Source organism: Ranitomeya imitator, chromosome 2 (assembly GCF_032444005.1).
Source record: "Ranitomeya imitator isolate aRanImi1 chromosome 2, aRanImi1.pri, whole genome shotgun sequence".
NCBI classification, from domain to species: Eukaryota; Metazoa; Chordata; class Amphibia; order Anura; family Dendrobatidae; genus Ranitomeya; species Ranitomeya imitator.
Genome location: NC_091283.1, coordinates 181,369,355 through 181,394,972, shown reverse-complemented (window position 1 = coordinate 181,394,972; position 25,618 = coordinate 181,369,355). Strand labels below are relative to the sequence as shown.

The following is a 25,618-nucleotide window of genomic DNA, read 5'->3' as shown; positions in this document are numbered from 1 at the left end:
TGAGTCACAGAAAAGCATATCGCACAACTTTAACCCCTTCACGACATGCGCCGTACATCTACTGCGCATGCCGTGAATCCCCCTTTGATGTGGGCTCCGGCGGTGAGCCCACATCAAAGTCGCGACATGTCAGCTGTTTTGTACAGCTGACATGTGCGCGCAATAGCGGCGGGTGAAATCGCTATTCACCCGCCGCTATTAACCTGTTAAATGCCGCTGTCAAACACAGACAGCGGCATTTAACTACCGCATCCGGCCGGGCGGCCGGATATGACGTCATCGCCGACCCCCGTCACATGATCGAGGGTCGGCGATGCATCAGGAAGGTAACCATAGAGGTCCTTGAGACCTCTATGGTTACTGATGCAGATCTGCTGTGAGCACCCCCCTGTGGTCGGCGCTCACAGCACACCTGCATTTCTGCTACATAGCAGCGATCTGATGATCGCTGCTATATAGCAGAGCCGATCAGGATCAGGCTATGCCAGCTTCTAGCCTCCCATGGAGGCTATTGAAGCATGGCACAAGTAAAAAAAAAAATGTTTTTAAAAATATGAAAAAAATATAAAAAATATAAAAGTTTAAATCACCCCCCTTTCGCCCCATCCTAAATAAAACAATAAAAAAAAAACCAAACCTACACGTATTTGGTATCGCCGTGTTCAGAATCGCCCGATCTATCAATTAAAAAAAAGCATTAACCTGATCGCTAAACGGCGTAGCGAGAAAAAAATCCGAAACGCCAGAATTACGTTTTTTTTTGGTCGCCGCGACATTGCATTAAAATGCAATAACGGGCGATCAAAAGAACGTATCTGCGCAAAAATGGTATCATTAAAAACGTCATCTCGGCACGCAAAAAATAAGCTCTCACCCAACCCGAGATCACGAAAAATGGAGACGCTACGGGTATCGGAAAATGGCACTTTTTTTTTTTTTTAGCAAAGTTTGGAATTTTTTTTCACCACTTAGATAAAAAATAACCTAGTCATGTTAGGTGTCTATGAACTCGTAATGACCTGGAGAATCATGATATCAGGTTAGTTTTAGCATTTAGGGAACCTAGCAAAAAAGCCAAACAAAAAACAAGTGCGGGATTGCACTTTTTTTGCAATTTCACCGCACTTGGAATTTTTTTCCCGTTTTCTAGTAAAAGACATGGTAAAACCAATGGTGTCGTTCAAAAGTACAACTTGTCCCGCAAAAAATAAGCCCTCACATGACCATATTGACGGAAAAATAAAAAAGTTATGGCTCAGGGAAGGAGGGAAGTGAAAAACGAAAACGCAAAAATGAAAAAGGGCCGCGACTTGAAGGGGTTAAAGTCCTTACAAATTTTTCTCCTACTGAAGCCCCTTGGTGTTCCCACGCATTAAGATACCCCTTTAATGGCCCCCATACAGTATGATGTCAATAAAAGTGCTCTCAGAGTATGATACACCCTCCCCCCACAGTGAATTCCTACACAGCACCCTCCAGACACACAGTCTGATCACCCTACATTACCCCACACCACAAAGTATTTTGCACCATATCGTGATCCCAACACAGTATGATGCCCCTGACAAAGCCCTCCATATAGTATAACGGCCCTTACAACCCTACGCACAGTAGAATGGTCCCTACACAACCCTTCATATTGCATGATGGCCCACACACAGTATAATAGACCCCACTAGCTCTCCAAACAGTATACTGGCCTCCACGTAGCTGTCCAAACAGTATAATGGCCCCAAATATTCCTCCAAATAGCATAATGCCCCCCACATAGCCCTCCAAATTAGTATAATGACCCTCACATAGTCCTGCAAACAGTATAAGGGGACACAAATAGCTCTGTAAACTGTATAACAGCCCCAATATAGCCTTCCAAATAGTATAATGGCCCCCACATAGCCCTGTAAACTCTTTACAGGGCCCCCGTTGATTTAGAAAAAGAAAAAAAAATACTCCTCTCTGTTTTCTTGCTGCTCTGTTCTCAGCAGGTGTACTGAAGCTCCGCACTACTTGGCGGAGCGGGCGCGATGTAATGACATCATCATACCCGCTGCGCTGATGTAAAACGCAGAGGGAGAATGATGCAGGAGGGAGTTGACTGCTGCCTTTTGCGTCATTGCTTTAAACTGTTTCGCCATCCAGGATGCCGATGCAGTTGAAAGTGCGATGCCAGGTGGGGTTCCCCGATGCTGGCACCAGGCCCCTCCGACTCGCTTGCCCCACAGCGGCCATGTGGTCTGCTGCTATTAGCGGTATGCCACTGTACATCAGCTGAGAGGAGCTCAGAAACAGATATTAAGAGACGAGGCTGAAGTTGGTTTCTTATTCGTTCAGTTTCTTATTCGGAGCTGAAGTTGGTTTCTTATTCGTCAGTTTCTTATTCGCCATTTTTTTCTTTTCTGTTTTTTATAGGTTTAACAACTAAAAATGATCATCACAATAATAAAAGACAATGCAGCAAGGAGCCCTGATGTGAATACACTTAAAAACGGCAACAAAAACAATAAAACTGGCACAAAAATGGGCATCAAAGTGGGCACCAAAGAGTGCTGAAGAAAGGGTTAAATGCCTTTGGGCCACTGATCTAACACTGCAGACATATAGAACAGGGCGCCCCACATCCAAACCAGTTATTTCCAGCCTGGCCCAAATGGGTTCTGGGCATCAGAACTGGCATCAAAGTGGGCAGACAGTCAATTTTTGCCATTTGAATAAGTAACTGATGTTTTTAAGGGGTTAAATGCCTTTGGGCCACTGATCTGACACGTAAAATACACAGATAGTGATGCCCAGCATCAAACCCAGGTCCCTTCAGCCTGGCCCAAATGGGTTCTGGCCACCAGAACTGGCATCAAAGTGGGCAAACAGCCCATTTTCACAGATTTGAACAAGTAACTGATGTTTTTAAGGGTTAAATGCCTTTGGGCCACTGATACAACACTTACAATTCACAGACAGTGATGCCCTGCATCAAACGCAGATCCCTTCAGCCTGGCCCAAATGGGTTCTGGGCACCAGAACTGGCATCAAAGTGGGCAAACAGCCCATTTTCTTAGATTTGAATAAGTAACTGATGTTTTTAAGGGGTTAAATGCCTTTGGGCCACTGATCTGACACTTAAAATATACAGATAGTAATGCCCTGCATCAAATCCACGTCCCTCCAGCCTGGCCCAAATGGGTTCTTGGCACCAGAACTGGCATCAAAGTGGGCAAACAGCCCATTTTCTTAGATTTGAATAAGTAACTGATGTTTTTAAGGGGTTAAATGCCTTTTGGGCCACTGATCTGACACTTAAAATATACAGATAATCATGCCCTGCATCAAATCCACGTCCCTCCAGCCTGGCCCAAATGGGTTCTGGGCACCAGAACTGGCATCAAAGTGGGCAAACAGCCCATTTTCACAGATTTGAATAAGTAACTGATGTTTTTAAGGGGTTAAATGCCTTTGGGCCACTGGTCTGACACTTAAAATATACAGATAGTGATGCCCTGCATCAAATCCACGTCCCTCCAGTCTGGCCCAAATGGGTTCTTGACACCAGAACTGGCATCAAAGTGGGCAAACAGCCCATTTTCTTAGATTTGAATAAGTAACTGATGTTTTTAAGGGGTTAAATGCCTTTGGGCCACTGATCTGATGCACAAAATACACAGACAGTGATGCCCTGCATCAAACCCAGGTCCCTTCAGTCTGGCCCAAATGGGTTCTGGGCACCAGAACTGGCATCAAAGTGGGCAAACAGCCCATTTTCACAGATTTGAATAAGTAACTGATGTTTTTAAGTTACTTATTCAAATCTAAGAAAATGGGCTGTTTGCCCACTTTAATGCCATTTCTGGTGCCCAGAACCCATTTGGGCCAGGCTGAAGGGACCTGGGTTTGATGCAGGGCATCACTGTCTGTGAATTTTAAGTGTTGTATCAGTGGCCCAAAGGCATTTAACCCCTTAGAAACATCAGTTACTTATTCAAATCTGTGAAAATGGGGTGTTTGCCCACTTTGATGCCAGTTCTGGTGCCCAGAACCCATTTGGGCCAGGCTGGAGGGACCTGGGATTGATGCAGGGCATCACTGTCTGTGAATTGTAAGTGTTGTATCAGTGGCCCAAAGGCATTTAACCCCTTAAAAACATCAGTTACTTATTCAAATCTGTGGAAATGGGCTGTTTGCCCACTTTGATGCCAGTTCTGGTGGCCAGAACCCATTTGGGCCAGGCTGAAGGGACCTGGGTTTGATGCAGAGCATCACTGTCTGTGAATTTTAAGTGTTGTATCAGTGGCCCAAAGGCATTTAACCCCTTAGAAACATCAGTTACTTATTCAAATCTGTGAAAATGGGGTGTTTGCCCACTTTGATGCCAGTTCTGGTGCCCAGAACCCATTTGGGCCAGGCTGAAGGGACCTGGGTTTGATGCAGGGCATCACTGTCTGTGAATTGTAAGTGTTGTATCAGTGGCCCAAAGACATTTAACCCCTTAAAAACATCAGTTACTTATTCAAATCTGTGGAAATGGGCTGTTTGCCCACTTTGATGCCAGTTCTGGTGCCCAGAACCCATTTGGGCCAGGCTGAAGGGACGTGGGTTTGATGCAGGGTATCACTGTCTATGTATTTTAAGTGTCGTATCAGTGGCCCAAAGGCATTTAACCCCATAAAAACATCAGTTACTTATTCAAATATGTGAAAATGGGCTGTTTGCCCACTTTGATGCCAGTTCTGGTGCCCAGAACCCATTTGGGCCAGGTTGAAGGGACCTGGGTTTGATGCAGGGCATCACTGTCTGTGTATTTTAAGTGTCGTATCAGTGGCCCAAAGGCATTTAACCCCTTAAAAACATCAGTTACTTATTCATATGTCCAAAATTTACTGTCTGCCCACTTTGATGCCAGTTCTGTTGCCCAGAACCCATTTGGGCCAGGCTGGAAATAACTGGTTTGGATGTGGGGCGCCCTGTTCTATATGTCTGCAGTGTGAGATCAGTGGCCCAAAGGCATTTAACCCTTTCTTCAGCGCTCTTTGGTGCCCACTTTGATGCCCATTTTTGTGCCAGTTTTATTGTTTTTGTAGCCGTTTTTAAGCGTATTCACAGTAGGGCACCTCACTGCATTGTATGTTATTATTGTGATGATTATTTTTAGTTGTTAAACCTTTAAAAAACAGAAAAGAAAAAATTGCCGAATAAGAAACTGACGAATAAGAAACCAACTTCAGCTCCGAATAAGAAACTGAACGAATAAGAAACCAACTTCAGCTTCGTCATTAAGAGTTACAAACTGTCATTTACTATGAAAGAGCTCAGGCTACTTTCACACTAGCGTCGGAATCTCCCCGTCGCAATGCGTCGGGCAGAGATTCCGATGCTAGCGTTTAACGCATTGCACAACGGAGGCAGCGGATGCATTTCTCCGGCGCATCCGCTGCCCCATTGGGAGGTGGGGGCGGAGTTCCGGCAGCGCATGCGCGGTCGGAAAAAGCGGTCCGTCAGGAGCAAAAAACATTACATGTAGCGTTTTTTGCTCCCAACGGTCCGCCAAAGCACAACGCATCCGCACGACGCATCCGTCGCACGACGGATGCGACGTGTGGCAATCCGTTGCAATGTGTCGTCAATACAAGTCTATGGGGAAAAACCGCATCCTGCAAGCACTTTTGCAGGATGCGTTTTTTCTGCAAAACGACGCATTGTGACGGCTTGCAGTTAACGCTAGTGTGAAAGTAGCCTTACTGACAGATTCTTAGATGACTCACTCTGCTGGCAGCAGTAGAAAGGCTATAGAAAGGAAATGGTGCCAAAAAATGTATCCTCAAAATAAACCTTTAACCCTTACAATGGCTTCAGAAATGTTCAGAAAGCCGGTTAGGATCTTTTATATGTGATGAAATGAGGACACACTTTTTTTCTTTTTATAGCCTCATGGAAAATATCGGTGTGGCAACAAATTCCCATTGGAGTGGAAAAACCAGACAATCAACCCAAGCTGTTCTGCGGGACTCCGGTCAGACTGGTCCTGGAGAGGAACAGGATTTTTATCTGTTTATAAAGCGGGCTGTAATTGCTTTTGTTATTTATGTTGGAGCAGCGGGTACAGATGGTGCCAGTCTGAGGACTGCTGGCAAGGAAATGTGCATGTGTTCCTCCCCTATTAAAAATTAAATAAAATAATCTGTCAGTGAATATGGGTCACGTGGAACACTTCTGTGCTATACCCATGCCTGGTAAGGGCTCATTTTTTTTGCCGCCGTTGGCTCTTCGGGGGTTTCCATTTAGTTGATTGCTACAGCTTTAAGAGTTGCCTTAGGTAGACATCTTATCCTATAATGCAGGGGTCCCCAACCTGTAGCTCGGGAGCCACATGTGGCTCGCGGTCCCATGAATTGTGGCTCCTGGCTGTCTGCCAGCTTGGTGCATTAGCTCCAGGTCTAGCAAACAGGTATGAAGAGCACATCTGAAAATGGTGAATTTTGTAAGCAGCCCTGCACAGAAGAGCAGATCTGGATGCACATATACTGGTCTTAGGGGTTTTGAGATGATTTAAAGGGACACTGTCACCTGAATTTGGAGGGAACAATCTTCAGCCATGGAGGCGGGGTTTTGGGGTTTTTGATTCACCCTTTCCTTACCCGCTGCAATCTTGCCTTGCGCAGGCGTGTACTATGGAGGACAGAGAATGAACTTCAATCAAATATTGCAGCCAGCATGCAGCCAGTGGGTAAGGAAAGGGTGAATCAAACACCCAAAAACCCCGCCTCCATGGCTGAAGATTGTTCCCTCCAAATTCAGGTGACAGTGTCCCTTTAAGTATGGTACGCTGGAGACAAGATGACACCACCTGTTAGAGGAGGTGTTTGAAGCTGGATGTGTCAGTGTCTTGGGAGTGCTTTATAGGAGGATACTGAATGGTGGGGATTGTAGGAACCCCTGGATCTTTGTATACTGCTTTGGGGTGATTGTTGTGGAAAAGCTTTGGTTACCGTTATGCATGTAACGGGGGCTTTGGTTGCCACCAGGGCCAGCCATCAGGGCATTACTGCCCTTACTGCTGTATGGGGCCCGGTCAGCAGCAGTACACAGAGGGGCCCGCAGATCCGGGGCTCCACTGTTGTGCTGCTACTGATCGGGCCCCATCGTGCACTAAAATACTGTGCACTGCAGTGCACACGTCGGCGCCGGGGCCCGGGAGCCTTCTTGGAGCTGTGCACGGCCGTCTCACCTAGTCGGCTGCGCAGCTCCTGCTCAGCGGTAGCTAGAATGTATGGGCTCCCTGCAGGTCCTGGCTACAGCCCATACATTCTAGCCGTCTCAGTACTAGTAGTGAATGTGCTAGAATGTATGGGCTCCCTGCAGGTCCTGGCTACAGCCCATACATTCTAGCCGTCTCAATAGTGAATGTGCTAGAATGTAGGGGCTCCTGTCAAGTTCTCTCAGCAGCCCATACATTCTAGCTGCTGCTTCACTGCTGACAACACTAGACGCCCCGGGAACGACGGAGATAAGTATAAAAAAACATTTTTTTTTTTTAAATGGGTGAGATGGGGGGAAGGGGTATGGGTGAGACTGCAGATGATGGAGTGTGTTTGAGGGGGTACTGCACATGATGAAATGATAGGGGGCTGCAAATGATGAAGTAAGGGGGACTGCAGATGAAGTGAAGGGGGGATAGGGGACTAAATAATGAAGTAAGGTGGGCTGCAAATGATGAAGTGGGGGTGATGCGGACTGCACATCAAGTGAGGGACGGGGGACAGCAATTGAAGGTGGGGGTGGGGAGAGCAAATAATGAATTTTGAAGGTGGGGAAGAGCAGTTGATAATGAATAGAGGGTGGGAGAGAGAGAAGACATGACAATGAATTGAGGCAGAAAGGGCATGCAACTATAATGAATCGGGGTAAGGGTTAGAGCTGGAGGTACATAGTGGGGTCGTTGAGGATAAAGTGACTGGAAATAAATTGGGGGAAAGAGTACAGGTGCTAATTAACGGTGCTAATTAATTTACATGTTAAACTAGATGGTGGCCCGATTCTAACGCATCGGGTATTCTAGAATATGTATGTATGTATGTATATAGCAGCCACATAGTATATAGCACAGGCCACGTAGTATATAGGAGCCATGTAGTATATAGCAGACAAATACTACGTGGCCTCTGCTATATACTATGTGGCTGCTATATACATACATATTGTAGAATACCCGATGCGTTAATACAGGCCACGCAATATATAACAGTGGCCATGCAGTATATAACACAGCCACGTACTATATAACACAGCCCACGCAGTATATAGCAGCCATGCAGTATATAACACAGGCCACGCAGTATATAACACTGGCCACGTAATATATAGCACAGCCCACGCAGTACATAGCAGCCACGTAGTATATAACACTGCCCACGCAGTATATAGCAGCCACGTAGTATATAACACTGCCCACGCAGTATATAACAGTGGCCACGTAATATATATAGCACAGCCCACGGAGTATATCACACAGCCCACATAGTATATAACACTGCCTATGTAGTATATAGCAGCCACGCGGTATCTAACACAGCCCACGTAGTATACAGCAGTGTGGGCACCATATCCCTATTAAAAAATAATTAAAATAAAAAATAGTTATATACTCACCCCCCCGGATCCACCGAAGCTCCGGCGATACGCGCGCGGCTGCCGCCATCTTCCTTTCCCAGGATGCATTGGGAAATTACCCAGATGACTTAGCGGTCTCGCGAGACCGCTAAGTCTTCTGGGTAATTTCGCAATGCATCTCCGGGAACGGAAGATGGTGGGAGGCGTGAGCGGCTCGGCGGACTACGGAGGGTGAGAATAGCAGGTTTTTTGTTTTTTTATTATTAAAAAGTTGGGGACATACGGGGTTAATAGCAGCAGTTACGGAGTGCATTACCCATGGCATTATGCGGTCCGTTACCGCCGGCATTAACCCTGTGTGAGCGGTGACTGGAGGGGAGTATGCGGGCGCCGGGCACTGACTGCGGGGAGTAAGGAGCGGCCATTTTCTTCCGGACTGTGCCTGTCGCTGATTGGTCGTGGCTGTTTTGCCGCGAACAATAAGCGACTTGGATTTCCATGACAGACAGAGGCCGCGACCAATGAATATCCGTCACAGAAAGAAGGACAGACGGAAGTGACCCTTAGACAATTATATAGTAGATGGGGAAAGTGGCTATGTACAGATAGTGGGGGCACAGTGGCGGATTATAATTTACATTTGGAATGGTGGGTTGCATAATAACCAATTATATATGAATGGTGGGTGAACGTCTGTATTCAGATGTGTAGTGTGGAAGAAAGGGAAAAAGTGGGGAATGTGCTCTGGAAGCGGTGCTCTAGATAACTGTGTTATTTTATGCAGAGACGAGTCCTGGCTGAAAGTGATGGTGGTCTGCGCTGGATTAAAAAGAAACGCAAAGATGAAGGACTTCAGCTAGAGACGTCACTGGTGAGTCACTATGTTACCTGTACACTGACACTATACACTGTATACTGTATACAGAGCTCCTGTGTATGATATCAATGGTGATCACTATATTATCTGTACACTATACACTATATACAGAGCTCCTGTGTATGATGTCACTAGTGATCACTGTATTACATATACACTGTACTCTATATAATAATAATAATAATAATTTTTATTTATATAGCGCCAACATATTCCGCAGCGCTTTACAAATTATAGAGGGGACTTGCACAGACAATAGACATTACAGCATAACAGGAATACAGTTCAAAACAGATACCAGGAGGAATGAGGGCCCTGCTCGCAAGCTTACAAACTATGAGGAAAAGGGGAGACACGAGAGGTGGATGGTAACAAATGCTATAGTTATTCGGACCAGCCATAGTGTAAGGCTCGGGTGTTCATGTAAAGCTGCATGAACCAGTTAACTGCCTAAGTATGTAACAGTACAGACACAGAGGGCTATTAACTGCATAAAGTGAATGAGAACAATTTTTTTTTTTTTTTTTTTAAATAGGCCACACAGGGATCCTTACATTAATGCATTGAGGCGGTAGGCCAGTCTGAACAAATGAGTTTTTAGGGCACGCTTAAAACTGTGGGGATTGGGGATTAATCGCATTAACCTAGGTAGTGCATTCCAAAGAATCGGCGCAGCACGTGTAAAGTCTTGGAGACGGGAGTGGGAGGTTCTGATTATTGAGGATGCTAACCTGAGGTCATTAGCGGAGCGAAGGGCACGGGTAGGGTGGTAGACCGAGACCAGAGAGGAGATATAGGGTGGTGCTGAGCCATGGAGTGCTTTGTGGATGAGGGTAGTAGTTTTGTACTGGATTCTGGAGTGGATGGGTAACCAGTGTAATGACTGGCACAAGGTAGAGGCATCGGTGTACCGATTGGTGAGGAATATGATCCTGGCAGCAGCATTCAGGACAGATTGGAGCGGGGAGAGTTTGGTAAGAGGGAGGCCGATTAGTAGAGAGTTACAATAGTCCAGACGAGAATGAATAAGTGAAACAGTAAGAGTTTTTGCAGAGTCGAAAGTAAGAAAAGGGCGAATTCTAGAAATGTTTTTGAGATGCAGATAAGAAGAGCGAGCCAGTGATCGGATGTGGGGGGTGAATGAAAGGTCAGAATCAAGGATGACCCCAAGGCAGCGGGCATGTTGCTTTGGAGTAATGGTGGAACCGCACACGGAGATGGCAATGTCAGGCAAAGGTAGGTTAGTAGAAGGAGAGAACACGAGGAGTTCAGTTTTTGACAGGTTTAGTGTCAGATAGAGGGAGGACATGATGTTAGAGACAGCGGTAAGACAATCACTGGTGTTTTCTAATAAGGCAGGCGAGATATCAGGAGCAGAAGTGTATAATTGGGTGTCATCAGCATAGAGATGGTACTGGAAACCAAATCTACTGATTGTTTGTCCAATAGGGGCAGTATACAAAGAGAAGAGAAGGGGGCCTAGGACTGATCCTTGAGGAACCCCAACAGTAAGGGGAAGGTGAGAGGAGGAGGAACCAGCAAAACATACAGTGAAGGATCGGTCAGAGAGATAGGAGGAGAACCAGGAGAGAACGGTGTCCTTGAGGCCGATGGAGCGGAGCATAGTGAGGAGGAGCTGATGATCCACAGTATCGAATGCTGCAGAGAGATCCAAGAGAATTAGCATGGAGTATTGACCATTAGATTTAGCTGTTAGTAGGTCATTAGAGACTTTAGTGAGGGCAGTTTCAGTAGAGTGTAAAGAGCGGAAGCCAGATTGAAGAGGGTCTAGAAGAGAGTTATCTGAGAGATAGCGGGTAAGACGGGAGTGGACCAGGCGTTCGAGGAGTTTAGAGATGAAGGGAAGATTAGAGACAGGTGTATAATTAGCGGCACAGTTTTGGTCGAGGGATGGTTTTTTAAGTAATGGATGTATGAGGGCATGCTTAAATGAGGAGGGAAAAATACCGGAAGTGAGGGAAAGGTTGAATATTTTTGTTAGGTGAGAGGTGACAGCCGGGGAAAGGGACTAGAGGAGATGTGACGGAATGGGGTCACTGGTGCAAGTGGTCGGGCGAGAAGATGCAAGGAGCTTGCTTACTTCTTCTTCTGTAACTGGTTCAAAGTCAGAGAGTGAACTAGATGCAGTGGGGGAGGGAGGACAGTGCATGGTATGAAGAGATTGGGAGATGATTTCCTGTCGAATGTGGTCAATTTTTTCTTTGAAGTAATTGGCCAGATCGTCAGCGCGGAGATCCGTGGTTGGGGCCTGCTCTCTTGGGTTGAGTAGGGACTGGAACGTGTCAAAGAGACGTTTAGGGTTATTGGACAGGGAGGTGATGAGGGTGTTGAAATAGGTTTGTTTGGAGAGGTGAAGGGCAGAATTGTATGTCTTTAGCATGAACTTATAATGGATGAAGTCTTCAGGTAGATTAGATTTTCTCCACAGACGTTCTGCGCACCTGGAGCACCGCTGCAGGAAACGTGTTTGCAGCGTGTGCCACGGTTGTTGCCGTCTGTGCCGAGTTGTTTTATGTATAGGAGGAGCAGCTTCATCCAGAGCACTTTGCAGGGTTTCATTGTAATGCTTCAGAGCAGAATCAGGACATGAGATGGAGAAGATTGGGGCCAATGAGGACTGCAGGTTCTTCATAAGTTTCTGGGTGTTAATGGCCTGTATGTTTCTATAAGTGTGGAAAAAGGGGGTGACCTGAGCTGGATGGCAGTTCTTGATAGAGAATGAAAGAAGGTTGTGGTCAGAGAGAGGGAAAGGGGAGTTTGTGAAATCATCCACTGAGCAAAGCCGGGAGAAGACCAAGTCAAGGGAGTTTCCATCTTCATGCGTTGGAGAGTTAGTATGCTGCGAGAGGCCGAAAGAGGAGGATAGAGATAAAAGGTGAGAAGCAGATGGGGAGAGGGGAGAAGCAATGGGGATGTTGAAATCACCCATGATAAGGGTGGGGGTGTCACAGGAGAGAAAGTGTGGAAGCCAGGTGGCAAAGTGATCCAGGAACTGATGAGAGGGGCCGGGAGGACGATACACCACCGCCACTCGCATGGAGAAGGGGATGTAGAGTCTGACCACATGGACCTCAAAGGAAGGGAAGACAAGTGAGGGCACTTGGGGGATGACTTGGAAGGTACATTTGGGTGAAAGGAGCAGACCAACGCCTCCACCTGCTCTGTTGTCTGATCTTGGGGTATGAGAAAAATGTAGTCCACCATAGGAAAGAGCAGCAGCAGCGGTGGTGTCTGACTGCTGGATCCAGGTTTCAGTAAGAGCCAGGAGATTAAGAGAATTAGAAAGGAAGAAGTCATGAATGAAGGAGAGTTTATTACACACAGAGCGAGAATTCCAAAGGGCACAATTCAAAGAGACAGAAGGCATGCAGGGAATATTAATAAGGTTAGAGGGGTTTCTGGGTGTAACAATTGGGAGGTTTGACTGGCTATAACATGGGGGGCCGGGGTTTGGAGAGATGTCTCCAGCGACTAGGAGAAGGAGGATCGAAAGAGTGAGCAGATGGTTAAGTGATTTGTGAGAGCGTCTCTTGTGTTGGATGGTGGGACTGAATGGATCTGCGCTGTTAAGCAATGTGAACAGAGCGTTGGTGCTATACATAGGAGAGGGAAGGATAGAGGGGCCGATATGGATGGAGTGTAGAGAGTTAATGCAAGGGCGGTGAATGTGAGTGAATGCAGCAGCCAGGATATAGATTATACAAATAAATATGGTGAGTATTTGTGCTGTTTCAAGTGTATATGGATTAGATTTAGATTGTCTTACCTGTCTCCTGCCCTGTCTAACTGCCATGTTATAACTGCCGAGTACTTAGAAAAAAAGTACTTTGAATAAAAATACACGAATGATTGTGCACGAATGCACCCCTGCACGAATGCATCCCCAAGCTAAGTCTACATTTATAGAAGGCTAGCTCTTAGATATATACAGTGGGGCAAAAAAGTATTTAGTCAGTCAGCAATAGTGCAAGTTCCACCACTTAAAAACATGAGAGGCGTCTGTAATTTACATCATAGGTAGACCTCAACTATGGGAGACAAACTGAGAAAAAAAAATCCAGAAAATCACATTGTCTATTTTTTTAACATTTTATTTGCATATTATGGTGGAAAATAAGTATTTGGTCAGAAACAAAATTTCATCTCAATACTTTGTAATATATCCTTTGTTGGCAATGACAGAGGTCAAACGTTTTCTGTAAGTCTTCACAAGGTTACCACACACTGTTGTTGGTATGTTGGCCCATTCCTCCATGCAGATCTCCTCTAGAGCATTGATGTTTTTGGCTTTTCGCTTGGCAACACGGACTTTCAACTCCCTCCAAAGGTTTTCTATAGGGTTGAGATCTGGAGACTGGCTAGGCCACTCCAGGACCTTGAAATGCTTCTTACGAAGCCACTCCTTCGTTGCCCTGGCGGTGTGCTTTGGATCATTGTCATGTTGAAAGACCCAGCCACGTTTCATCTTCAATGCCCTTGCTGATGGAAGGAGGTTTGCACTCAAAATCTCACGATACATGGCCCCATTCATTCTTTCATGTACCCGGATCAGTCGTCCTGGCCCCTTTGCAGGGAAACAGCCCCAAAGCATGATGTTTCCACCACCATGCTTTACAGTAGGTATGGTGTTTGATGGATGCAACTCAGTATTCTTTTTCCTCCAAACACGACAAGTTGTGTTTCTACCAAACAGTTCCAGTTTGGTTTTATCAGGCCATAGGACATTCTCCCAAAACTCATCTGGATCATCCAAATGCTCTCTAGCAAACTTCAGACGGGCCCAGACATGTACTGGCTTAAGCAGTGGGACACGTCTGGCACTGCAGGATCTGAGTCCATGGTGGCGTAGTGTGTTACTTATGGTAGGCCTTGTTACATTGGTCCCAGCTCTCTGCAGTTCATTCACTAGGTCCCCCCGCGTGGTTCTGGGATTTTTGCTCACCGTTCTTGTGATCATTCTGACCCCACGGGGTGGGATTTTGCGTGGAGCCCCAGATCGAGGGAGATTATCAGTGGTCTTGTATGTCTTCCATTTTCTAATTATTGCTCCCACTGTTGATTTCTTCACTCCAAGCTGGTTGGCTATTGCAGATTCAGTCTTCCCAGCCTGGTGCAGGGCTACAATTTTGTTTCTGGTGTCCTTTAACAGCTCTTTGGTCTTCACCATAGTGGAGTTTGGAGTCAGACTGTTTGAGGGTGTGCACAGGTGTCTTTTTATACTGATAACAAGTTTAAACAGGTGCCATTACTACAGGTAATGAGTGGAGGAAAGAGGAGACTCTAAAAGAAGAAGTTACAGGTCTGTGAGAGCCAGAAATCTTGATTGTTTGTTTCTGACCAAATACTTATTTTCCACCATAATATGCAAATAAAGTGTTAAAAAAAACAGACAATGTGATTTTCTGGATTTTTTTTTCTCAGTTTGTCTCCCATAGTTGAGGTCTACATATGATGTAAATTACAGACGCTTCTCATCTTTTTAAGTGGTGGAACTTGCACTATTGCTGACTGACTAAATACTTTTTTGCCCCACTGTATATATAGCTTCTGTGTATAATGTCAATGGTGATCCGTTTTACCTGTACAATGACACTATATATAGAGCTCCTGTGTATAATGGCACCTGTTACCACTGTATTACCTGTAAACAGACACTACATACTAAGTACAGATCTGCTGTGTATAATGGCACTTATGGTGATAGTATTTTTTTTATTATTAATGATCAGTATTGTACTATTCAGTCACAATGTGGTGGTAATATGTTGTCCGGCCATGGTGTGATGGTATTTGTTCCTTGTATGTGCTATTATTTGGTCACTATGTGGTGGTAATATGTGGTCTGGTCATGGTGTGGTGGCATTTGTTCCTTGTATGTGCTATTATTCGGTCACAGTGTGGTGGTAATATGTGGTCTGGTCATGTTGTGTTGGTATTTGTTTCTAGTATGTAGTTGGTCACCATGTGATGGTAATATGTGGTCTGGACATGCTGCAGTGGTATTTGTGCCTTGTATGCGATATTGTTCAATCACTGTGGTGGTAATATGTGGTCTGCACATGGTGTGGCGGTATTTGTTCCTTGTAGGTAGTATTATAGGTCACTGTGGTGATAATCTGGTGTCTGGTCATCGTGTTGTGGTATTTGTCCCTTGTATGTCGTATTATTGGTCATTTGAAAAATTGAAAAATAAATAAAAATATACCTAAATTGTATTGCATATTTTAACAAATGTTTAATAAGTTAGAGTAGAGTAGGGCCCAGCCAAAAGAGTCTACCTTGTCGTCGTGGCAGATTAAAAAAAACCTTTTGGCCAAAACAAGATCTGCTGGCTGTGTGTGTGATCTGGTGATGGGAACTGTTAATGTGTGATTGGTGAGAAGTGGAGTTTTTCCAAGAGACAGCGGTGGGGCTGTGGACAGTTCGAAGGGTGGAGGCAGGGCTGGGGTGGAGCCTGGGCGGAGCCTTAAGGGGGCCCCGAAAATGTTGCCAATATGGGGCCCCGAAATTCCTAGTGGCAGCCCTGGTTGCCACTATTGTGAGGGGGCGGGAGCTGAAAGTGGCTCGCGACCCTCTCTCAGAACTGAATGTGGCTCTCAAGGTCAGAAACGTTGGGGACCTCTGCTATAAGGGTTCTGGGCTAATCGCCTCTCAGCCATGGTAAGGAGTGTCTCTGGCTCTGGAGGACCTTTCTGTTCTGCATTACCCACAGGTATGAATGGACAGAGTGTAATGCATCACTTCTATAGGGGCACTGCAGGGATACTGAACACTTGCTACCATATCACCCTGCAGATTACAGCTGATCGCAAAGCAGACACTCTCTAGGCCAATTTCACAGTCTGAGTATTGACCACATTGTACAGACTGTCCGTGAGCCTCCTACCTGAACCTGACAGCCCCTATATGCCTATAAGGCTATTGTGTAAGGGTCAAGAGGCCGCGGATAGTCCAGTCTCGGACCAAGAAACCACTTAGTTGTTTTTTTTTTTAATTAGTATTGTAAGTCATAAAGGCTTTTAAAGTGAAGTTCAAATAAACAACACTTTCTTCATTTATGTCCTAGTTATAGATCTGTCACCTGCCATAAATACGGTACATTTTTATTTTTACCTGGTGTAAATGCCGCTGTTCTCCTGATTCTGGCGCTGTTTTTCTTTTGTTCCTGCGCCTCTCCGTTCCTGAGATATGGCCTCCTGTTCTTTGTATATAAAACTAGTCTTTTTATCCAAGTGGGCGTCTTCTTGAGGACCACACCCAGTTGGCTAACAAGACAAGATTTACATACAGGGAAGAAGCCGCCATATCTCAGGAACGGAGAGGCGCAGAAACGCAAGAAAACCAACACCAGATTCGGGAGAACAGCGGCATTTACACCAGGTAAAAAAGGCAAAACACATTTGTGGCAAGTGATGGCTCCCATTTAAAGGGATTGTCCAGTATAAGAAAAAAAAAAACAGCTTCTCCAAGAATAAGTTCCTACAGGCTTGCGAACTTGAGATAGATATATTATTATTATTTTTTTTTTTTTTAAACTTATCTAAAATTTACGGACAGCCAATATATTTTTACAGACACGTTGGAAAACCATGATCATAAAGCTTAAGTGTGCTGTGACTACAGCAGCATTCACTGTAAAAGATCTACACGTCTCTCCAGCTTTATAATAAAATCATGGACACTTACATTTTTTTTCTTCAAAATAAGTTTTTTATTTTTACGAACTTTCTATAAATTTCTGGATGATTGGCAACCCTGAGCGCCACTCCTGTTCACAGGTTGTCATTGGTATTGCACCTTAGAATGAAATGGTTTCTGAAGCAGGGGAACTGTTTTTTTTTCTAATATTGCTAACTTTTTTTTTCTCCCATAGCAAAATCCTTGTTCCAGCTGATGGTGATCACATGACCGGTGCTGGTATGCAGGGCCCCTGTCTCTCTCCTTTATCTGGCAGCTTCATCTGGCAGTTGTGTTGTCTCCCATCCTCCACTGGTCAGCGGGTTACAGGCAGCTTCCTCCTTCTCAATATGGCTCTGATGACTGACGAACAGGTCCAGAAGGTGAGATATGAATGTGCTCCGATGTACAGGTGCAGCAGACCTCATATGAATGTGTTAGCGGTAGGAAATAGGTGAGTGGAATAGTAAGGGCAGATGGAGCAGGATTAGTGCAGCGCAGTGTTCGTGTGCAGCACATGGCTGTCATTATGTAACCACATGGAATAACCTTTGCAATCGCTGCTCTGAAGCTGATGGGATCAGGGTCCTCTGCGCTCCTCCAAAGGTGCCACTGCTTGGGGGAAGCAAAATCCGCTATGCCCCTGGCTGAACTGTCAATCTTCAGGAGCACACCGCCCTCCGGGAGGCAGATGAGTGGTGTGACCCTGAAGATAGGAACTTGAGACAACGGCATAACTTGAGAAAAGGGGGAGAAGATGTTGCACTGGATGCAAAATTTCGAAAGAATCAGTGCACAAGCCACTCACTTCTGGTCAGGTGCCCCGGGAACTCCGAGCAAGCGCCACCTTTAACGTGACGTCATTGCAGTGGTATCATAGACCTGGAGGCTGCCACTAGTCTTTTCTGGGTGTAGGTGGCACCATGACATTGCATGGCACCACCTGTGCCGGGGAAAAGTGGACTCAATCGCTGGCTTTAAATTAGCATAAACTTTATGTTGGGTTAGGGTAGCACAAATGTATCATTATTATTTTAAAGGCATTATGTGTTTTAAGGGGGCACTCAGTTGGCATTATTTATTTCAAGGGGGCAGTATATCAGGTTAGGGGGTGCAACAATTGCTTGCCCCGGGTGCTGGCTATCCATACTAAGCCATTGCTTAAAGGGGAGTACCATTTAAGACAAAAGGTAATTATGGTGGGGGGCAATGAACCGTAAAGCGCCAGAGGTTCTGACTTATCTCGTATGTACAATGTAAACCGTCATGTAGTGAAACTATTATATTTCTGATATTGTGACTAAATGTTGGCACCTGCTGCCGGTGGTGGGTGATAACACAGTGCCTGAGCAATCAGCCTTGTTTTTGCAGTTCCATGAGGATGGTTATTTGGTTCTGGATGGACTTTTCACCCATGAAGAATGCAAGACCATGAAGGAGGAGATTGGAAAGATAATACAAGACATGGACGTCCCTCCTCACTGCCGCACAGAGTTTTCTACGCAGCAGGAAGAACAACTAAAAGCTCAGGTTTTAGCCATTTTATATGATTTTAAAAAAGGGATTAGAAAAACCCTGCAGGCGCCACATCCATCCACAGGTTGTGTGTGGCACTGCAGCTGAGCTACATTCACAGAGCTGTAATACCAGACACAACCATTGGACAGGGGTGGCACTAGATTATCAGGATAGCAGCCATGTTTTCTGCTTCTAGTTCATGGTCTGGCCAGAGCAGACCTTGCTGTGTTGTACTGTGATAGATGGAAGGGTGAGAGCACGCAGTACAGCTGGTGGCACAAGGCCAAAGTGTCCAACACCGTGATGGCCAATGACCGCACCATCTTAAGACAAAATTGTGCACCCGTTGACCATGGTGATTGGGTTGTGTTTTGGCTCTGTGGTCAGCCACACCATGTCGACTCACCCCAAGGTCTAATTTAGATGTGTGCGAAACACAGTCCATGTATGGCCCATGATGTATGAACTGGTCAATAAATAATAATAATAATAATAATAACTGGTCACGGGTCTCCCAGCTCCAAACCAATTGCCTCTTTTATGCCTATGTGACTGCTGAGTTCGGGTCGGGAGCTTTGTGGCCGCTCCGTTCATGGACTAGGTTTCACAGATTTCTGAATTTGGCTTAAAAGCAATAATCCTGTGTTCTGGAGGCTTATGAATCCAGACCCGCCGCCATCAACTAATTACAAGGCTGACTTCAGTATACACTCCCTGACAGAAGTTATGTCGCTTATCCATGTTACAGTGGGGCAAAAAAGTATTTAGTCAGTCAGCAATAGTGCAAGTTCCACCACTTAAAAAGATGAGAGGCGTCTGTAATTTACATCATAGGTAGACCTCAACTATGGGAGACAAACTGAGAAAAAAAAAATCCAGAAAATCACATTGTCTGTTTTTTTAACATTTTATTTGCATATTATGGTGGAAAATAAGTATTTGGTCAGAAACAAACAATCAAGATTTCAGGCTCTCACAGACCTGTAACTTCTTCTTTAAGAGTCTCCTCTTTCCTCCACTCATTACCTGTAGTAATGGCACCTGTTTAAACTTGTTATCAGTATAAAAAGACACCTGTGCACACCCTCAAACAGTCTGACTCCAAACTCCACTATGGTGAAGACCAAAGAGCTGTCAAAGGACACCAGAAACAAAATTGTAGCCCTGCACCAGGCTGGGAAGACTGAATCTGCAATAGCCAACCAGCTTGGAGTGAAAAAAATCAACAGTGGGAGCAATAATTAGAAAATGGAAGACATACAAGACCACTGATAATCTCCCTCGATCTGGGGCTCCACGTAAAATCCCACCCCGTGGGGTCAGAATGATCACAAGAACGGTGATCAAAAATCCCAGAACCACGCGGGGGGACCTAGTGAATGAACTGCAGAGAGCTGGGACCAATGTAACAAGGCCTACCATAAGTAACACACTACGCCACCATGGACTCAGATCCTGCAGTGCCAGACGTGTCCCACTGCTTAAGCCAGTACATGTCCGGGCCCGTCTGAAGTTTGCTAGAGAGCATTTGGATGATCCAGAGGAGTTTTGGGAGAATGTCCTATGGTCTGATGAAACCAAACTGGAACTGTTTGGTAGAAATACAACTTGTCGTGTTTGGAGGAAAAAGAATACTGAGTTGCATCCTTCAAACACCATACCTACTGTAAAGCATGGTGGTGGAAACATCATGCTTTGGGGCTGTTTCTCTGCAAAGGGGCCAGGACGACTGATCCGGGTACATGAAAGAATGAATGGGGCCATGTATCGTGAGATTTTGAGTGCAAATCTCCTTCCATCAGCAAGGGCATTGAAGATGAAACGTGGCTGGGTCTTTCAACATGACAATGATCCAAAGCACACCACCAGGGCAACGAAGGAGTGGCTTCGTAAGAAGCATTTCAAGGTCCTGGAGTGGCCTAGCCAGTCTCCAGATCTCAACCCTATAGAAAACCTTTGGAGGGAGTTGAAAGTCCGTGTTGCCAAGCAAAAAGCCAAAAACATCACTGCTCTAGAGGAGATCTGCATGGAGGAATGGGCCAACATACCAACAACAGTGTGTGGCAACCTTGTGAAGACTTAGAGAAAACGTTTGACCTCTGTCATTGCCAACAAAGGATATATTGCAAAGTATTGAGATGAAATTTTGTTTCTGACCAAATACTTATTTTCCACCATAATATGCAAATAAAATGTTAAAAAAACAGACAATGTGATTCTCTGGATTTTTTTTTTCCAGTTTGTCTACCATAGTTGAGGTCTACCTATGATGTAAATTACAGACGCCTCTCATCTTTTTAAGTGGTGGAATTTGCACTATTGCTGACTGACTAAATACTTTTTTGCCCCACTGTATGTATATAAAAGCTTATAACCTGACGTTAAATTCATCCATTGGTTGTATAAATTATTCTTTTGAAAGTTCAAACCCTCCGAAATGTGGTTTAGGTTAAGAAAATAAATTGGCATCAATGCAGAAATATTGATCAGTTAATGGACACAGAATGGTCAGATTTTGGCAAGACAAACGTTTTGTCGCCCACAGAAAGTAATGTGATATTCAAACAAAAAATTAACTTAAAATACAAATATATGTTGCATAACATTGGTGAATGAAGTTGTGGTGCTATTAGTCATATTTAATATTTTGTGTGACTTCCATGAGCTTGAAGGACTGCATCCGTGTGGTTCAGCAATGAGTCATACAATATATTAATGAAGTCATCAGGAATAGCAAAGAATGCAGTCTTACATGCCTCCCAGAGTTCATCTAGATTCTTTGGTTTTGTCTTCCAAGCTTCCTCTTTCATCCTACCCCAAACATGCACAATGATGTTCATGTCTGGTGACTGGGCTGGCCAGTCCTTGAGCACCTTGATCTTTTTTTGCCTGGAGGAACTTTGTTGTAGAGATGGATGTATGAGATGGAGCACTATCCTGCTGCAGAATGACCCCTTCTATGATTTGGAATATAAGAGGTAGCTAAAAGAGGTAGCTAATACTTCTTGATATTTTAGGCTATTGATATTGCCTTCCACCTTGCAAATGTTTTGCACACCCCCATACTAAATGTAACCCCAGACCATGATCTTTCCACCACCAAATGTAACTGTTTTCTGGGTGTATTTTGTATCCATACGGGCTCCAGTAGGTCTCCTGCAGTATTTGTGGTGGCTGTGGTGTAATTCTACTGAAGATTCATCAGAGAAATCCACCTTCTGCCACTTTTTCCAGCGTCCATCTGTTTAGCAGGCTGTGGGAGTTTGCAAATGCCACATGGCATTTTATTTTCCTTTTTGTTTAGTGCTGGCTTCTGGGCACTGATTCGACCATGGAGGCCATTTCGAGACCAAATCCTACAAACTGTTCTAGTTGACAGAGGGACTTGAGGTGACCAGGCCTGTTAGAGCTCTGCTGCAGTGGAAGAGGGGCTTGCTTTGGATTTTCTAACCAATAAACGTTCCTCCTCAGCAGTTGTCTTGCAGGATCTGCCGGACCTGGGCTTGTCAAACACATCTCCAGTCTCTTCAAATCTTTTTTTAATTCTTTGTACTTGATGCTGAGACACATTAAAGCTGCCAGCCACCTCTGCAGTGGATCTGGTCTTCAGTCTCTTGATAATCCAGGCTTTGGTCGCAGGGTGGATTTTCGGCATGTTGTCAGAGCTCAAGTTGCAGTTCAAGTGAAGGTCTGGGGTCCTGGGTTTCTTTTTATACACACACACACACACACACACTAATTAACCGATCATTTACTGAGCACAGGTGAGGATGTAAACTAGGATTGGGTGCATTCTATGACCAGGCAACAAAATTTTTGTCTTACCAAAATCTGACCATTCTGTGTCCATTAACTGATCAATATTTCTGCATTGATGCCAATTTATTTTCTTAACCTAAACCACATTTCGGAGGGTTTCGACTTTCAAAAGAATAATTTATACAACCAATGGATGAATTTAACGTCAGGTTATAAGTTTTTATTTACATAACATGGATAAGCGACATAACTTCTGTCAGGGAGTGTAGAAAGGGTTGATTCCTTGTGTGGGGGCTATAACAGTTGCCATATTGGTAGTCACCCAGCTATCTACATGTGAATAGGACACCACTGAATACATTTAAATATAGAGTATAATTGGGATACAATTTATGGCGATTAGTTGTGAAACTTGGGACATGACATGTTAGAGACTTAATCTCTCTCCATTATGTCACTGACAGGGAAGTGCTGATTATTTCCTTCACAGTGGAGACAAGATCCGCTTCTTCTTTGAGAAAGGAGTGTTCAATGACAAAGGTAAGAATAATCCCTTAAAGGGGATCTATCACTTGACATAAATGTCTACTTTTTTTTTTACTTGGCATGAATGCTGCTGTTCTCCTGAATCCGGCGCTGTTTTTCTTTTGTTTACGAGTCTCTCCGCTTCTTAGATACGGCCTCATGGTCCCTGTATATAAAGATTAGTCTTTTCAGCAAAGTGGCTGTGGTCCTCACTATTTTCTGGGGGGCGTGTTCTTTATGGCCACTCCCAGTTGGCTTCAAAAGGACTACATTTATATAGAGGGAAAAAGGAGCCATATCTCAGGAACAGAGAGGAGCAGAAACAAAAGAAAAACAACATCGGATTCAGGAAAGCAGGGGCATTAACACCGGGTAAAAACAAATTACATATTTATGGCAAATGGTAGTCTTAAAAAGCTGTACAGGATTACTAAAGAGATTTTTTTTTTACCAGGCTCTTGTCTAGAGGATGTTTTTGGTATTGCAACTCATCATTTTTCACTTCAATGGAGGATGAATTGCAGTACCATACACAACCTGTGGACAAAAGTGGCACCGTTTCCAATCTCATGACTGACAGTGGGGAAAACGACTTATGATGTGATACTGACAAGTGGAATACTGTTTTACCTGTTCTCCAGGTGAATTTCTGGTGGCAAGAGGAAGATCTGTGAATAAAATAGGACACGGTAAGAAGAATACTTTTCCTTTCCACTGTCCATTTACTAGGATGTGGGTTCTATAGTGTGAGGTGTGCTTTACATAGTTCTGGCTACATTAGGTCTGGTTCAGACAGCCGTATTTCAAGGTCCATATACAGACCGCAATGTCCAGAGAGGCCGCGGATCTAGTGACCTACGCCTGGTACATGAGGTTATTAGATCCAGAGAAACATGGTCAGGTCAGCCATTGCGCCCCTAACAACAACTGTACAATACAGGCCTGTGAATTTTCTCTAAGACTAATTGCACATGGTGATTTTTTTTTTTAGGTGGCTTTTTATTTGGGAGCCAGTTTGCCTAACAGAAATGCCCATACCCTTAGGGAAAAAAACACCATGAGGCCTCATTTATCAAAACAGTCTAACAGATCTGTCTCTGTCACCCATATCAACCAGTTATTGGAAGGATGCGGTCATGTTTTCCTATAACCAGATGAGCCTTTTTGAGGATTTACCAATATCTCTGTCCTCACTGCAATTTTAACTCACGATTTCAAAGGGATTTCATCGACATTACGGAAAATATCCTTCAGTATGGACTTTTATCTATTAACTGTCTAATATCTCAGATTAGTCACTTTTACATAAATGTTGCATTACCAGACAACCTTAAAAGAAATAACCTGAATGCAAAAAAAAAATAAAACCATTTTGTTACAAAACAGAATTGTTTGTGGCCACCATCATATGAAATATCAAAGTACTTCTCTCCATGGGTCACAGAGAAGAGTTACAGGACACATCAGGCTTGTTCCAGCTCCAATACCAATAAAGGGGATGTACAGAATTATAAAAAATTATGGGCGTTTCCATCCACAGCGCCACCCCTCTGGACAGGCGTGGCGCTGTTACAGGAAAGATGGAATGTTGTTTCTTAACCTCCAATTCTGCATTCTAATTAAACCCACAACATGGCAGGATGTGATTATATGTTAAATCTTTCTTTAATTTTTCTTGCGTTTACTTCTGTCTCTGGTTCTTGCAGCTTTACATGCACATAATCCGATATATAAAAGGGTCACTCACTCCCCCAAAATACAGGTGAGCAGACAAGACCATCTTAATTGTAGCTAGAGAAAGATTAGTCATTGCATTAAAGGGGTATTCTGGCTGTATCAAGTTGCTGAAACCCCCACAATCGGCAGAACAGAGATCTGACGTTTGTGGCCTCATCTCCATTGATGAGATGGCAGGTGACTCAGTTCAGTCCATGGCTTTTTCTGGAGTCCTTTAGACATTGAATGGTGATCGATGAGGACCCCGGTGAATAGACCACCACGATCAAGCGGTTATCACTCGCCCTACAATGATAGAAATCACCAGCTTCGTTTCACTTGATGACCTGGGACCTGTTATGTGGTGATCATTGGTCAGACCCCCACGATCAAGCAGTTATCACCCACCCTGCAATGATAGAAATCACCAGCTTCGTTTCAATTGGGACCTTTTATATGGAGATCATTGCGGGTCTCATTGGTCAGACCTCTTATCAAACAGTTATCACCCACTAGATGGTAGCCCGATTCTAACGCATCGGGTATTCTAGAATATGTATGTAGTTTATTTATGAAGTTTTCAGAATAATTCAATTTATACAAAGGATTCAGCCAGCCGGCCACGACCAATTAGCGAAGCGTGGTTCAAATACCACGCCAATTCGCGGGCGGACTGCACCTGTCGCTGATTGGTCACGCCCGGCCGCGAACAAACAGTGAAGCCAGGGCCAGCTCCAGGTTTTTCAGGGCCCCGGGCAAAAGAGTCTCAGTGGGCCCCCCCTCTTTAACACATACCACGATTTATGATGCACAGATACAGCAGAGAAATATAGCACAGCCAAGTAGCATTTAACACAGCCCACGCAGTATATAACACAGCCCACGTAGTATATAATACAGCCCACGTAGTATATAAACACAGCCACGTAC

General features: G+C 44.6%; 1 protein-coding gene across 1 annotated transcript in view; it reads left to right on the top strand.

Annotated features, from left to right (window-relative positions):
* Nucleotides 1–25,618, top strand: part of PHYHD1 (phytanoyl-CoA dioxygenase domain containing 1) — a 49,609-nt gene that overhangs the window by 5,029 nt on the left and 18,962 nt on the right. The window contains exons 2-6 of the mRNA XM_069748181.1: nucleotides 17,367–17,553; nucleotides 18,542–18,700; nucleotides 22,912–22,987; nucleotides 23,614–23,661; nucleotides 24,679–24,734. Of these exons, the coding sequence (XP_069604282.1) occupies nucleotides 17,398–17,553; nucleotides 18,542–18,700; nucleotides 22,912–22,987; nucleotides 23,614–23,661; nucleotides 24,679–24,734 (495 nt within the window). The 5' untranslated portion in view covers nucleotides 17,367–17,397. The remainder of the gene's footprint in view (nucleotides 1–17,366; nucleotides 17,554–18,541; nucleotides 18,701–22,911; nucleotides 22,988–23,613; nucleotides 23,662–24,678; nucleotides 24,735–25,618) is intronic.